This window comes from Cynoglossus semilaevis, chromosome 8 (genome assembly GCF_000523025.1).
Source record: "Cynoglossus semilaevis isolate Cse_v1.0 chromosome 8, Cse_v1.0, whole genome shotgun sequence".
Classification (NCBI taxonomy): domain Eukaryota; kingdom Metazoa; phylum Chordata; class Actinopteri; order Pleuronectiformes; family Cynoglossidae; genus Cynoglossus; species Cynoglossus semilaevis.
The window spans coordinates 26,625,017-26,640,637 of record NC_024314.1 but is presented as its reverse complement, the minus strand read 5'-3'; the positions used below and the strand labels follow the sequence as shown (position 1 = coordinate 26,640,637).

General features: G+C 42.3%; 1 protein-coding gene across 1 annotated transcript in view; it reads left to right on the top strand.

Moving 5' to 3' along the window:
• The window catches only part of tbc1d22a (TBC1 domain family, member 22a), a 103,778-nt gene that overhangs the window by 52,271 nt on the left and 35,886 nt on the right, over positions 1-15,621 (top strand). Inside the window, exon 12 of the mRNA XM_025057156.1 lies at positions 10,868-10,943. Coding sequence (XP_024912924.1) covers positions 10,868-10,943 — 76 coding nt within the window. The remainder of the gene's footprint in view (positions 1-10,867; positions 10,944-15,621) is intronic.

The window sequence follows — 15,621 nt, the reverse complement described above, 5'->3', positions numbered from 1 at the left end:
AGAGTTCTGGAACTGAAGAAGCCTCTTGGATGAGAGAGGAAACGTCTTCAAAGGAAAACCTACTTCGTCCAGTTGACTTCGATGTTTCTTAGATTTAACCTGTTTTGGCAACAGTTTTGACAACTATGGTGGCACAGATGGAAAACGTACATATGATGACGCTGCATATTGACGCACGTCGTAACCTGTGATTCAGTAAATGTTAGTCATTGTTTAATCTGCACATGTCAAACGTGACGTCGTACCAAAGTTTGTTAGATCCACGTCACGTGGTGTGTCATGTGTCAGTGTTCTGTACCAAAGTTTCTCACGTGGTGTGTCATGTGTCAGTGTTCTTCTAAGATTGTAGCCTACAGAGGCCATGACGAGTGTGATGCTGTTGCCTTTGCACAAAACAAAGCAAAATGTCCGCTCTTTATCGAGGCAAGAATGCAATTTAGAAAACATATGCCCTGCAGGCGAGTTATATGAAGTGATATGGAGAAGTTATCGGCATTAATAAATACCTGTCAATAGGTATTGGTGCGAGTAATTATCTACGAAATGAGGAGATTCTGAATCTTCTTGTCGCTCAGGCTGTGAATGTGAAGGCTAGAATACTGTGTGTGTGTGTGTGTGTGTGTGCGCGTGTGTGTGTGTGTGTCTTTCTCCACCAATGTTACTTGTTCTGGTTCTTGTTTGTTTGTGGGTTTGACCTTGGTTTCAAACTAATTATGTTCAATGGACCAGGGATACCCTCCCCCCCCACCTCCCCCTTTAATCCATTATAAACAATCTGATGGAGGGTGAGTGATTCAGCACTGTAATTTGGTTGGTGATCTTTGCATTGACATCATTTCATTTCGCCCTCTCACATTCTCAATACACTTATCACAGTCTGTGGCGTCTCATCGAGGGCCCGGAGATGAGGGTCTGGGGTGACGGACGGAGGGAGGAAGAGCAGAGCGCCGCGTCTGTGCGGTTTAATTTATTTGCAACCTTTCACAACACTTCACTGTGTGTGTGTGTGTGTGCGCGTGTGTGTGTGTGTGCGCGTGTGTGTGTGTGTGCGCGTGTGTGTGTGTGTGCGCGTGTGTGTGTGTGTGCGCGTGTGTGTGTGTGTGCGCGTGTGTGTGTGTGTGCGCGTGTGTGTGTGTGTGCGCGTGTGTGTGTGTGTGCGCGTGTGTGTGTGTGTGCGCGTGTGTGTGTGTGTGCGCGTGTGTGTGTGTGTGCGCGTGTGTGTGTGTGTGCGCGTGTGTGTGTGTGTGCGCGTGTGTGTGTGTGTGCGCGTGTGTGTGTGTGTGCGCGTGTGTGTGTGTGTGCGCGTGTGTGTGTGTGTGCGCGTGTGTGTGTGTGTGCGCGTGTGTGTGTGTGTGCGCGTGTGTGTGTGTGTGCGCGTGTGTGTGTGTGTGCGCGTGTGTGTGTGTGTGCGCGTGTGTGTGTGTGTGCGCGTGTGTGTGTGTGTGCGCGTGTGTGTGTGTGTGCGCGTGTGTGTGTGTGTGCGCGTGTGTGTGTGTGTGCGCGTGTGTGTGTGTGTGCGCGTGTGTGTGTGTGTGCGCGTGTGTGTGTGTGTGCGCGTGTGTGTGTGTGTGCGCGTGTGTGTGTGTGTGCGCGTGTGTGTGTGTGTGCGCGTGTGTGTGTGTGTGCGCGTGTGTGTGTGTGTGCGCGTGTGTGTGTGTGTGCGCGTGTGTGTGTGTGTGCGCGTGTGTGTGTGTGTGCGCGTGTGTGTGTGTGTGCGCGTGTGTGTGTGTGTGCGCGTGTGTGTGTGTGTGCGCGTGTGTGTGTGTGTGCGCGTGTGTGTGTGTGTGCGCGTGTGTGTGTGTGTGCGCGTGTGTGTGTGTGTGCGCGTGTGTGTGTGTGTGCGCGTGTGTGTGTGTGTGCGCGTGTGTGTGTGTGTGCGCGTGTGTGTGTGTGTGCGCGTGTGTGTGTGTGTGCGCGTGTGTGTGTGTGTGCGCGTGTGTGTGTGTGTGCGCGTGTGTGTGTGTGTGCGCGTGTGTGTGTGTGTGCGCGTGTGTGTGTGTGTGCGCGTGTGTGTGTGTGTGCGCGTGTGTGTGTGTGTGCGCGTGTGTGTGTGTGTGCGCGTGTGTGTGTGTGTGCGCGTGTGTGTGTGTGTGCGCGTGTGTGTGTGTGTGCGCGTGTGTGTGTGTGTGCGCGTGTGTGTGTGTGTGCGCGTGTGTGTGTGTGTGCGCGTGTGTGTGTGTGTGCGCGTGTGTGTGTGTGTGCGCGTGTGTGTGTGTGTGCGCGTGTGTGTGTGTGTGCGCGTGTGTGTGTGTGTGCGCGTGTGTGTGTGTGTGCGCGTGTGTGTGTGTGTGCGCGTGTGTGTGTGTGTGTGTCTGCTATTTTCTCTGGAGACTGGTGGACACCACTACTGTCCACTGACCTCACATGAGGGGGTAAAAATAATTAATTGCACCCCAGACTAGAAAGTGAAACTCTAAACGGGTAGTTTGAAAACCACTACATGGTTGGGGAATTTTCATAAAGTGGAACTTAACAGTTCTGTCATCCATCCATGATGTAGGGCCGGTTTACTTTTTTTTTTGCAAATTTCTATAATTATTTGGTATAAAGTTGGGAAAGTTTTTCTTATATAATTTTTAGAACAGTAAATTGGCTGTGGTTTTACTCTCTTTCACCCTCTTGTCTACGTCTACGGCAGAAACATGTCCAGGCTTTCACTTCTCTTCTGTCTACGGCAGAAACATGTCCAGGCTTTTCTTTTCTCTTGAGCAACTTTTCTAATGAGCACTAGTGCAAATCTGCAGCACTGCAGTGTGTCCTCGCAAGAAGGATACAATGTCAACATTATTTTATTATTTTGTCCACTCAAAGTGGCCGGTATGCTTGATTCTGCGACCAGGGGAAATGGTCAGAGAGTGGAGTAACACCATTGTCAATTACGATTTTTTTTACCTTCATGTCAGCCTGTGTAATGTCACTCACAGCAGTCCATAGCAGACCATGATATTGGCAAAGTTAAAAGTCATGGACTTGGGCAACAGCTAAAAGTATAGTAAGTAATAAAATACAATTATGGTCCAGTTTGTACTTAGTTTACTAAGTCAGTGTGAAACTTAGGCCTGTTTAGTTGAACACAAGGCTGATGTAGTTGCTGGAGTTGAAGAAAGACACACAAGAGTCTCTCGCTCTCTTTTGTTTTAGGTTTTTCTACTGCCACCTAGTGGAAACATTTAATTGTTCTGCCTGTCGCTATTGCATAGAGAAATTAAGTCAAAATTATTTTCAGTAAATAAAAAAAACAGTTTTTAGATAAACTGAGTGAAATAGGCCAGTTTTGTTGATCGGATTTTACTGCCGTATATTTGTATATCCTCAATTAGAAGGGTCTCTATGTGTCATTTATTATTATTGTTATTATTATTATTAGTGGTTATCCATTCGTCCTTCTTATTCTTATTTAGTTTATTTATTTTTCAAGCATTACTTCCTTTAAACTACTCAACATAGTGAAAGAACAGAAGGTCAGTATCGAAAAACAAAAAAATAATGGAACGTACAACCTAGGCCCTTCGGTGAAATCACACAAACGGTGGTCAAGGGAACTTGAAAAAAGTTCAGAATATGATTTAGTTCTGTTTTTGTCTATTGGGCTCATAAATAAAAAACAATGTAAAATCCCTCCAGGCAGAACAAAAAAAACCAAAACTCTGCCAACAAGGACTGTCTGATGCAATGAACTCCTGAAAGCAGTTGCTTCACTACAGTTCATTAAAGCTCATATATTTTACCTTGATTGTTTTCGGTGTTTCCTCATGATTTATATGCAGTAGTGATTGTTTTTGCACAATGAATTACAATGTTGATAATGACACTTTAAAAAAAGGACGGATAATCACGCAACCTGCTGAATGTGTGACTTTACCTGTTTGGACACAGCTTTGTTCATTTGACCTCAGTGTTACCTCCGTGTTTGCAGCATCCAATTAGACCTGTGCTGCGCTAAATTTGACACTGCCTCCGGCTAACATGACTCATGTAAGCTGTAAAAAACTGTTTCACGCCAGTTAATAAATAATGGTAATTGGATTTGTCACCTTTGTCTAATATGATGTTGTTTATTCTCACATGTTCTGCTGTTAAAAAAAAATTATCTTTTTCGGTTAAATCAAAGCCTTTTGTAATGGTTTTCGAGTCAGTTTTAAATTAGGTGTTTTTTTGATTTGTCATGAAGTGTTTCTCGTGCCAACAGTTGAGAGTCTATTGCAAGATTTGACATCCTTATTTACAACTTCCCGTTTTCCAATCGTGACAGGTCAAAAAAAAATTTCTGCTGACAGACTGACCTTTAAGACAGCTAAAAGTTTCTCCAACCTGTAAGTACAGCCAGTGAGGCTGTGTCTTACCTGCTTGCCATGCCACTCATGGGAAATGTAGTCACAAACTTTCAGAAGTCCATTATTCATTTGGCAAACCCCCCAAGACTTCTCAGTTTTAAAGCCGGCCGATGAAAACTTGCCTTTATGCTAATTCTGCAGATATGCCTTTTGCAGCAGGGGCTTTTAAATGTATATTTCCAGTGCAGGACCTAAATTTGAAATTTAATTTCACCCTGGGATGCGCAGTCTGAATATTTTAACGACAGTCTTGACAAATAGGGGCCCAGCATGAAAATGTGTCAGCCCTGTTGCTTGCTGCGGTTTGATGGCAGGATTTGATGTACTAATCTGCAGCATGATGCAGATGATGAAAAACTTTTATAGCTGTACGCCGACATCACAACTTTAGCTCTCAATTTAACTGCACTGCCACTTATTTATGACCGAGGAGAGGTGAAGTTAAAGGCTGCTTCACATTCGGTTTATACAACACTCTCACAGGAGAGGTTGCATTGACACGGTGGGCAGATTACAGGGCAATTGGCAATATTAAACTAAATACTACAAATGATAACACAGGTGGGTAGAAATGTAAGTGGCTGTCATTCCAAGGTAAATGAAACTTCTTAAGTGACAACTGTAAATATGTCGGATATTAACTTTTTGCTAATATCCGATATGCCGGCAGTGGCAGCCTGGTGGTTAAGGAAGTTAAGTGCAGTCTGCGCACTAAGGTGATGGGTTAGAGCAGTGTTTCTCAATTCTTTTCTGGCATGCCCCCTAGGGTACAGATGTTTTTTCGCACCTCCCCTGACGGCAGGTTCTCAATAATATTGAGCAGCTGGTAATATTTATTTGTTTATCTGTAAAAAAAAAAAACCACTGTATGAGTTGCTGGCACCAGCATTCTACATACAACCCCCTGATTATTGAAATAAATTCATAAAATGAGCTGCAATGCTGCCATCTAGTGGCGTTCGCATTCACATACAGTCGTTTTTCCCCAAAGTTATTTTTAGGTCACACATCATCTGGCGAAACCCAGGCATTGTATTATCGGGTTTTCATTATCGGAGAAAAAAACGATAACGATTCTTACAGATATTTTATAAATATTCAAATATCGGTTGGATAATATTGGTCGGCCGATATTATCGGACATCCCTAATTTGTAGGGATCACAACATGATTGGCCAGTCTTTCTTTTTTTAAAGTTTTATCCATTGTATTTTACTCCATCCCAAATCCAGAGATTGTTGGTCATTTTAATTATCACCGTCTTCATTTCGCTTTTACACTTAAATACACAATAAATACAAATTTGCCTCGTCGAACTTACCCACTCCAAATTAATAATTACGTTGGGAATAAACTCCAATGTGCCTTAAATTAGAATAATAACAAATGATTAAATAGTCAGCAGCTCCCTCTTTTGCTGCGCCACGTCTGTGCTGCCTCCAACCCCTCCCTTGATTATGAGCCAGTCGAAGTGTGTCTTCTCCCTGTCAAGGCAACCATCTGTTTCCACCACGAAAGCAATAGAAGGGTCTCCCTTGAGTGGAAACAAGGGTCCGAGGACCGACGTCTAGCAGACGGTAGCCAGACCAAACCAGACGCCATGTCCTGTTCTGGTTTCCCCACGGGTCCTCTGCCGTCACCTTGGGCTGTCACTCAATCGACCACCAACTCACCCACCCACCGACCCACACAAACACAGGCGTACACAGTGAGGAGGAAGATGTGCCAGCTGGTCTGTCTGCTGAAGTGTGAGGCCTGACAGCATGTTTGTATTTGTGTTTGTATTGCTTGTTATTCCAGCCTTATTAGTGCGCCTCTAACTGTAATTGCTGTTGGGAAACAACTTAGAGTCAGTCACACACCTCCCTCTATGTAAATTGGCCATATATAATTTGCACGTCCACATTTTCTCTCTTTAATGTGTTTGGTGACCTAGGGTTAGATAAGTGAGCTGACACGCAGGTCCCGTAAAATGGCTTTCAAAGCTGCCGAAATGTCAGGCTGCGCGACGGCACACGTATTATTAACTTATATTTAAATTATATTGATTTTGTTATTATGATAATGACGATGATAGATTCCCCCGAGACGTCTCTGTGATGTGTGTACACTATTATGCAGGATGTAAACCTTGTTAGCAGAGAAACAAATGGTGTCGATCACATCGGGGATCACACACGGCAAGGCAGCGCCCTGTATAAAATACAGCTAATAAGTAAGTACTTGAGTAAGTGATAATGCATTTGTGATATTTTCTATTCCGTTAGTATTGCGTTGCTCTTGTGCTGATTATTTGTGCTGAAGTAAGGGGGGAATGACAAATCCCATGAGGGGGTAATTATAGAGAGCAGGTGTGATGCTGTCTGTTTTTGCACAAGTAAGGGGGGAATGAGAAATCCCATGAGGGGCTAATTATAGAGAGCAGGTGTGATGCTGTGTCAGATTGTCCAGAAAGTGGCAGAAAAGTATGTGAGGGTGGTGCAGGCCATGTGTACGGCCATTGGGATTGTAGGCAAGGGTGCAGTCAGTGTGACGGATGGGTTCAAGGTCATCAGCTCTGAGAATCTTGTTTGTTTGTATTGTATTAAAAAAAAGTTGACATATGAGTTCAGACAGGAGTCTGATCTCATCATGATGTTTGTAGATGATGTTGTAATCTGCTGCAACAGTAGAGTAAAGGTGGAAGAAAACCTAGAGAAGTTGGGGTTTGCTCCAGAGAGGAGAAGAATGAAAGAAAGCGCAACGCAAAGTTGTTTGTTGAAGATGTTGCTGCCGGGGAGGGAGGGGGGAATAAAGGAAGATCTCAGAGAAGATACATTGATGTAGAAAAAGAAACAGAAGAACTGCTTGGGTAAGAAGGAAGATTTGCCTGCCTATGTTAGATAAGAATGGGTAATGCACCAGAATTGTCAAAAGAAAAAAGTGCCAAACTGTAGCCGACACACAGGTCGAAGGTCTTTTAACAAAGTCAAAGCAACGGGATGAAATCGTTCCCATCTCCCTGTTCCTGTGAACATCAATAATTTCCTCCACCTTTGCGAGCTCACAGCTCACAGCCTGTCATCTCCGTCTCCCTCTCTCACCCACAGAATTACAAACACGGCTCAGACCCAGACTGACAGAATATTGGCCTGTCCTTCAGTCTTCTCTACATCACTCTAACCGTTATTGTGTACCTTTATCTCAGCCTGTCATCTCCTCACTTTTTCTTCTTCTCCTCTGTCCTTAATGTCTCACTAACTTTCACACCTTCACCTGCACAACCTCCCCCCCACCCCCCAACCCCCGAAAGCATTTCTGTGTTGCTTCTCTCCAGCGTGCTGATGGACATCCAGTAGCTCAAAAGGAGGCAATCTTAGTCCAGTGTGAAGCCATTGTTGTCTCTAATAGAACAGACCGAGGGGTGAAGAGGAGCTATTGATTCAGCTGACTGGGAGAAAGAGAGAACAAAGACGGACAGAACGAGCGGCTGTTGACACCTGGCTTAGAAGAGAAACACCGATTTTTATGTTTGTGTTGCTCCACGCGCCGTTCGTTCACGGGCAAGTTCCACTTGCAGGGGTCAGGTTTGGTGGATGGACAGATGGTGGGAGAAGAGGAGAATGCATGAATAATGGAGGGAGCGTTGATTTCCTCCCGTTGCCTCAGTTGATCAAAGATCCAATATATTGGATTTGACACTGAGAGGAAGTAAGTTGAAAAGGAACAGCCCAAAAAAAATAAAAAAATAAATCCTAACACAGAAAATGGGACATAAGAATAAAGGAGCCGAGGGTGAGGGGAAGGGAGGAAGGGAGATGGATGGCAAAGGAGAACAAAGAGAACAGGAGAAAATGAGGTGAAGCAGTTGACACGGGTAAAGAGTTCAATAATATTTAAATACTTGAATTTAAATACTTATAACAGATTCAAAAGCAGATTTTTTTTTTCTCCCTCCAAACAGTAGTCACACATTTATATTCAGCGCGGCATCAATGTAGGAAACGCCAGGGAAAACAGAACAAAGACGGTGCAACATAGCAGCACAGGAGTCTAGTCTGGTCCTATTAACACCAACAGACTGATGAGAAAAGACAAAGAAATCGAGAACAGAAGATGAGACGGGGAAAATAGCTCAGGATTAATGACAGAAATGATGCCAGAGATTTATATAAAAGTAGCAAAAGGTAAAAAACCCAAGATTTTGGAAAATATTCCAAGCAAATTAATAGTTTACTTCCTGTATGAAAAACTAGGGTAACATCGAGTTACAAGAAAGAGGCTGAGGGACAAAGAGAAAGTTTGTGCTAAAAAAAAAGGAGCTAGCATTCGTTCACAAGCAGTAGAGAATAATTTAAAAGAAAGGAAATGTTTATGACCAATCCAAAAAGGTCGGAGACTTTGCTGTTATTAAGAAGAAGAATATTTTTGGGATTCTTGCACCGTAAGTCATGAGGAAAGTTGTCCAGGGTTCATCGGTTTACAACATGCTGGACCTACGGCTTTTCATGGTTACGCTGCTTCTCCCATAAATTTATTAGAAAGGCCTTGTTCCATCATTCAACAAGTTAGTGGACGAATACGTTGTCATGCTATATGCAGACGACGACTTTGTTTATGTTTGTCGGTTGTACGCCCTACATTGGCTTGCGCTGCATTCGCTTTCTTTCATTTGTGTTGTTTCCAAATGGCTACCAAAACATTACAGTCGAGCGAAAACACCCGTTGTGTGGATATTGTACTTATTGTACATTTTTAATGTAAACATAAAATTTCATCAAGGAGTCGCAAATCACTGAAAAATCTCAACCCAAATTCCTCATTGAAGTCTTGTTTACTGTGTAAAGAAGCCAAGTGAGAGTCTGCATTGAAGTTTTGTGTCGACAGCCCAAAGGCAGAGATGAGTTTCATGTGATAAATATTTGCCGCTGTGACTTTTGCTGCTGCAGATAAAATGTGTTGGCATTATATATATATATATATATATATATATACATATACAGTATTTTGATTTTTTTTTAAAAATCAGAACCTCAGGCTCTCCTCTCTCCGGATCGTTTCCAAACATTAGTTTGTTTTTCCCTCTGTTTTTGACGCCTTAGAGACGATAATACATCCTGCTTGAAGCGCTCCTATTAAATTAGCTCCTAGCTACGTATATGTAACTGTAACCTGCTGCTTCCTGTTTGTCTGCCTAAGGAAATGTTACCCTATGACCCACTTAGTGGGGTAACCACAGCAACATAGATTACATTTATACGAGTCAGTGTACAGACGCTGTGTACTGTGAACGTGTGAGACCTTTTTTTATTTTTTTTGGGATTGCAGTTCTCATACTTAACCTCTTGGGGCTGCCTTTTTTTTTTTTTAAACAGAATCTCACCGCTACCTCTTGTGGTTGTTTTCTTCCTCTCAATGGTTATAGTCACAAAAACACAGAAACACTGCCCCCTATCCCCCACCGTTTGAATGTTGACCATGAATGTTGATGAGAAATCTGGAACAAACATTCTTGCTTTTTGAAGGAGTCCCTACAAAGAGATGCGCAGAGCAGTTGATTAAAGACAGCGGCTTCAATAATGCAAATGTAATTACTCGTCCTGGCCGCCACGTTTGCTAATTACCTCAACGTATTAGCGCTCAGATGGTGAAATGAGACCGAGGAAGAGAAGCCCTAGGATAGCGTACACAGGAAAGGGGGCCTTGTAAAATAAATAACTAAATGAAGTGATAAAGAATCATAAGGCTGTGAACAGCAAAGATCTGAGCAGAATGATGTGGAGTAGAGAGAAGCAGCGTTTCAGTCGGATACCGTACACAGGAAAGGGGGCCTTCTAAAATAAATAACTAAATGTAGTGATAAAGAATCATATGGCTGTGAACAGCAAAGATCTGAGGAGAATAACGTGGAGTAGAGAGAAGCAGCGTTTCAGTACGAGCAGGTAAAATGGTAATTTCCTCCACTGCCGGCCTCCGATGGACTCAGGAGGAGGACACGTGGGCCGTGGTTCTGTGGAGCCTGAAGGACAACTGTAGCTGTTTATTGCTAAATGACCCTCTCTCTCCCGCTCTCTCTCTCTCTTTTTTTCTCGTCTCCTCGTTTTTCTCTCCATCCTTCCATTCCCCTCTCTCACTCTCTCCATCTGTTGGCCAGTTTAGCCACATCAGCTGTTCTCCAGCCACACTGAAATGACCCCTCAAGGAAACTTAATCCTGAGTGTGTACCTGTGTGTGTGTGTGTGTGTGTACACACACGGGAACACACACAAACACACACACATAGACAAAATGCTTATGTGCTGTTTTTACAGGTATTGTATTCTGCCAGTTCAACTAACACACTGTGTCTTTATTATCTACTGTTTTCATCAACAGCACATTTATTCTACTGAGAGACGCAGTTAAAATCATCGTGTTTGTCATGTTATGGTTTCGTCACATGACAAAAGATGATGAGATCTTTGACGCTTGACATTGTTTTGCTCTGATTTCTGTCCAAATGACTGCATTTTTTTTTGTTTTTCCCACTAACTTCTCTGTTTCATCCTCTCTAGGACAACTACACGTTTGCCCAACCAGGGATCCAGAAGAAAGTCAAGGCCCTGGAGGAGCTGGTCAGCAGGATAGATGGTGAGGGCATTCTTTCATCCATCCCTAAATCTCTCAGCTCCTAACGCCGTTGTGACAACATTTTGACATGACAAATTTCTGGCGAAGAAAATTGTTGGGTTTCACACACTCGACAGAGGAGATGTTAAGAATATTCAAAAAGAATAATAATGAGTGGAAAAATATATTTTTATCAGGCGACCTAGCCTGACCCACTTATTGTTAGCTTACGTTGTTTACATTACATAAAACGGCATCGGTTCTAATCAGTCTCTTTGTTCCAGGGTGAATGTAGCCTCTGACTCAAGTTGTTTTCTTAGCAGTCGAGTCAATTTGTTCAAAGCAATCGTTCGTAATCTCTTTTTTTTGGCTCGTGAACCCATTTTTACATCAAAAATTTTCAAAATATAATGAGTTAAAAAAAATATTTCTATCATTGATTTTTGTTTTTTGTATCAATTATTAGACATTTCAGGTGACCCCATTTGAATTCCAGGTGACCCCACGTGGGGTTGTGACCCCCAGGTTGAAAAACACCGGTTTAAGGGAATATCGTGCTCTACGTGTTGTATTCTGATTCCGAGTGTGAAAATACCTTAATAGCGGTTATTAGTCGGGTGTGGCCGAGCAAACAGTATGAATCTGCATATAGCCATATATTTCCTGATAAAGGAGCACTTCTTTTTGAAAGTGATTTTTCCCACTGTATTCTTACCAGCCTTCTGTTGGCCACAATATACTTGAATATATGAGTATATTACTGCATTGGCTTTAACTCCATGAAATACTTTGTGTTTCCATTGATCCATTATTATCTTTTTTTAAGCGTGTTTGCTGGATTATTAAAAACTACTGTAGTTGTGATCACTTCACCTCTGTCATGTTCTCAACGTTTTGGCTCGGCAGCAACAATTAGAGAATCACAGGAAAGGGGAAAAAAAAAAGATGTTTTATTTAGTTTCACTCTCACCTTTTTTTTTTGATAGTCTGAAATATCGTTTTAGAACAAGAAAGAATATTTCACGTCTGGGTGCTTTTAGGGTTTTTTTTTTATGTTTTGTTTCGTGTGCAGTGACAAGATGCTTTGATTGTGTCGTACTAATTTTAATTCCACCTGACTGGTGATGATTAGTGCGACACACTGGCCTGCTGCGCCCCGTAAGTTAATGTATGCAGCGAGTGCAGTCACACAAAGCTCGGTGATATTTCACAGAGTCTGGGAGCTGTGTGTTAATTAGCTAAGCTGATATCTTTGGTCTGTTTCCGTGTATTACAGGACTCCAGATTGGGTTTGGATCCTCACTTTTTTTTAAAAAAGAAAAAAACGTAATATCAACCTCAGTGGATCATGATGCATGGTGCAACAGCAGGTTTTATCAAAGAACATTGCCTTTGCACTGTGGTTGTGTCAGGGCTAACCTTGGACCTCGGTCCTGTCTGATGATCCTGTCACTTGCTCTGTCAGCCAGAGGCAGGAAAAGACTCACCCTCTGCATTAGAATGAGAGAAACGGAGAGGTGGAAAAAGAAAAACCACAGAAAGCGGCTTCATGTTCGTGTTGCTCCGTCTGCGTGGATTCGTGGGCTTTTTTTTTTTTTTTCTTATAAATTAGCTCACGTCGGTCAGAATCACTCTCGATTCCCACTGTATCTTATTCCACAGCTGCTCAGTCATTATCTTTGGACCAGGGCCATTATACACCTCACTGGTCTGACATTACCAGCTCTGATGAGATCACAGATTGATGTTTATCTCTTGTTTCTGGATTGTTTTTCGCTCTGCTGTCAACAATGTAGCACCTCTCCCCTTCCCTCCCCCCAAAAATTCCCTCTTCACTTTTCTAAAAGTTTAATAAGATCCTGTGAGATTTTGACAAAAGTCACAGGTTTTTTTTCTATTTCTAATCACCTCATACAGATGTGTTGACTGCAGAGTTGCATTTTATTTGTGGAGAATATTTTTCCCAACTTCTCTGTATTTTCTATTTCATAAAACCTAGGTTGAAACTACTCTTCGTCTTTGGAGTTTGACATGACATTTCTCACTAAAATCACAGAGAACCTTAAAGAAGTTTGCGCTGCAGTATGCTTTTCTTAGACTCCTAACCTTCCAGAAACCAATATTGACACAGTCTGGAGGTGGCGCCGCTGCCACCTCGTCTGGAAGTACAATAATTCTTTCCATATCATGTTAAATTGATGGTAGAATTTCAATCCCTTAGACCAGGGTTGTCAAAGCCATTTTGGTTCAGGGGCCAAATGAAACCTAATTAGAGGCTGGAACTAGTACAATCATAAAATAAATCCCTTAAAAATTGCAGAAATCATGCAAAAAAGTACATTAGATAAATCTCCATATTTAGTGAAATATATTTTTACAAAACATTTCCTGAACATGAAGTGATTGTGTGTTATTTTATTTTCAAAATTCATCAAGCAGGTTCTAAAATTCATTTAGCAGGTCGGATTGAAATCCAAAGTGAGCCAGTTTTGGCCTGCGGGCCGTATGTTTGACAGCCCTGCCTTAGAAAATTGTTTATTTTTTCTTCTTTTTTTTTACAAGGACAGGAGAAATGATTTTCCTTTTTTTTACAAGGACAGGAGAAATGATCCCTTGAAAATCAGTTCCTGTGCGACTATTATAAATTTTGTAAAGTGCGGAGGAAACCCTGCCTGTTTTTCATTATCAGTCTAATTTCGTCCCCATTTTCCCAGTGTTTAAAAATCCACATAATGGATTCCCGCTTTGATTATTTTTCACACCTTTCAGCAGATCCAATTGGGTGAAGTGATACTTCAGCAGAACCATGAAAGCTGCACCACAACACTTCTAACCTGTCAACAAAAGGCCGCCGTCAGCCTTTAACGCAGGACATTTGATCATCCTGCTCACCGCTGCCTGTCGCTCAAAGAACGACGCATTTATTTCTTTAGGACTGCTGCCACAAAACCACATTAAAACGAACCAAAAGAATCGCTAAGGCTAAGGCTAATAATGAGTTTTGAACGAGTTGTTCACTCCTGATAGACAAATACAACAGATACATAAGGGGCCAAACAAATGATCTAACGATTTTATTAGAAACTGTTTAAGAAAAATGTCTTTAAGTTTCCCCAGAAGTCACTTTAAATTTGCAAAAAAAAAAAAAAAGATGCCTCGCACCTGACGTGCCCTAAAAATGGCCTCAAAACATATTTTTACATATTTTAGCCAGGCTTTTTTATTTCCCTGATCTAATCTTCAGGTGAGTTTAAAAGAAAAAAAAAAAATTCTGACAACAAAACCTGGGCCGGTGCCACTCTTGGCACCACTGGACAGTTTTGGGACATGGCAGAGTTGGACCAACGCTGGTCACTGGAGACATTTAGAATCTCACTTCCTTCAACCACCGTAAATGTAGTGTCCAGGGCTGCGGTGATCACGGTGTAACTCATTTAACTGGAACAATTGGCTGCACTGAAGGCAAAAAAAAAAATATAACTCCTCATCGTTGAAACTTTTACTTTTCCTCCTCTTATTCCTTTTTTTACACAGCCACCCCCCCTCCCCCCCGCCTACTGCTCTCTGCAATTAATCCTGCGTGTAATAAGTGACGCTAACTCCCATTAGCACTGTTAGATGCTAGCACATGTTCCTCCTCAAATGACACGGCACTTTGTCGGCATGCTTTTTAATGTGACTCTGATCTCTTTATCCCCTCTCTTATCTCTCTCTCTCTCTTCCTCTCTTCCTCTCTCTTCCTCTGTATTTGTCGCAAGCCAGTGCATTAGCACAAGTTCATCAACATGCAAATTGCCCTAAGGTGAATTTATTTATGTAAATTAGAGGGTGCACTGACAATGTGCTTTCTGACCCTGGGTTGTGCATAATAAAACAGCTGGGTTAGATCAGGTTACACAGTAACAAGCTGCAGAGTTCTTTGTCTTTGGTTAAGAAGTTCTCAAGAATCCTGGACTTTTTTGGTTTGTTTTTGTTTTTGGTTCTTACGGTTCTGGAGCTTCACTGCCTCCGGTCAACAATGACTGTTTATTCCTCACAAACATGCTGTTGATCAGTTGGTACTAATGCGGTGGTGAGACCATGACTTATGAGTGGATGTGCAGTTGTTGTTTGAATACAAATAAATAATATCGGCGCGGCACGGATCCGGATTCTGACTGCTAGCTAAGCTGCGCTGCCTGCTGTGCGTTAGCTCAAAGTTCTCAGTGTTCTGCCGATCTATACAATCCTATTACGCTGTGACAGAAGGCAACTGGCAGCTTTCCCCCCCTTTGAGCCTCATTACTGACACCTACTGGCTCTTTTTCCATTGTTTTTTTTTCACCAAGAAATATCCGTGTCCATTGATTTTTTTTTTTCACCAAGAAATATCCGTGTGACCTTTATTTTTCTAGCAGTTTTGCCGACTTTTATCGCCTCTTAGCAGACCTTCAAGGCAGCAGATTTTTCCCATAAACCCTTGCTCTATTTTTTTTATAATTTCATATCAACACCTAATGTTATTCTAAAGAGGTTAGACTGGTTTCTGTTGGTGGTTCCGCTAGTCGCTAGTGTGAAGTGATCATGGTGTAATTATGAGCTCTATGGTCTTGGACAAATACTAGTTTTTGATTCCTGCCTGATGTCATTTTCCTTCATGGAAAAATATATGTCAGAAACATATTTAAAGCAACGTGTTAAAGAGGAGCGAGATGAAAGT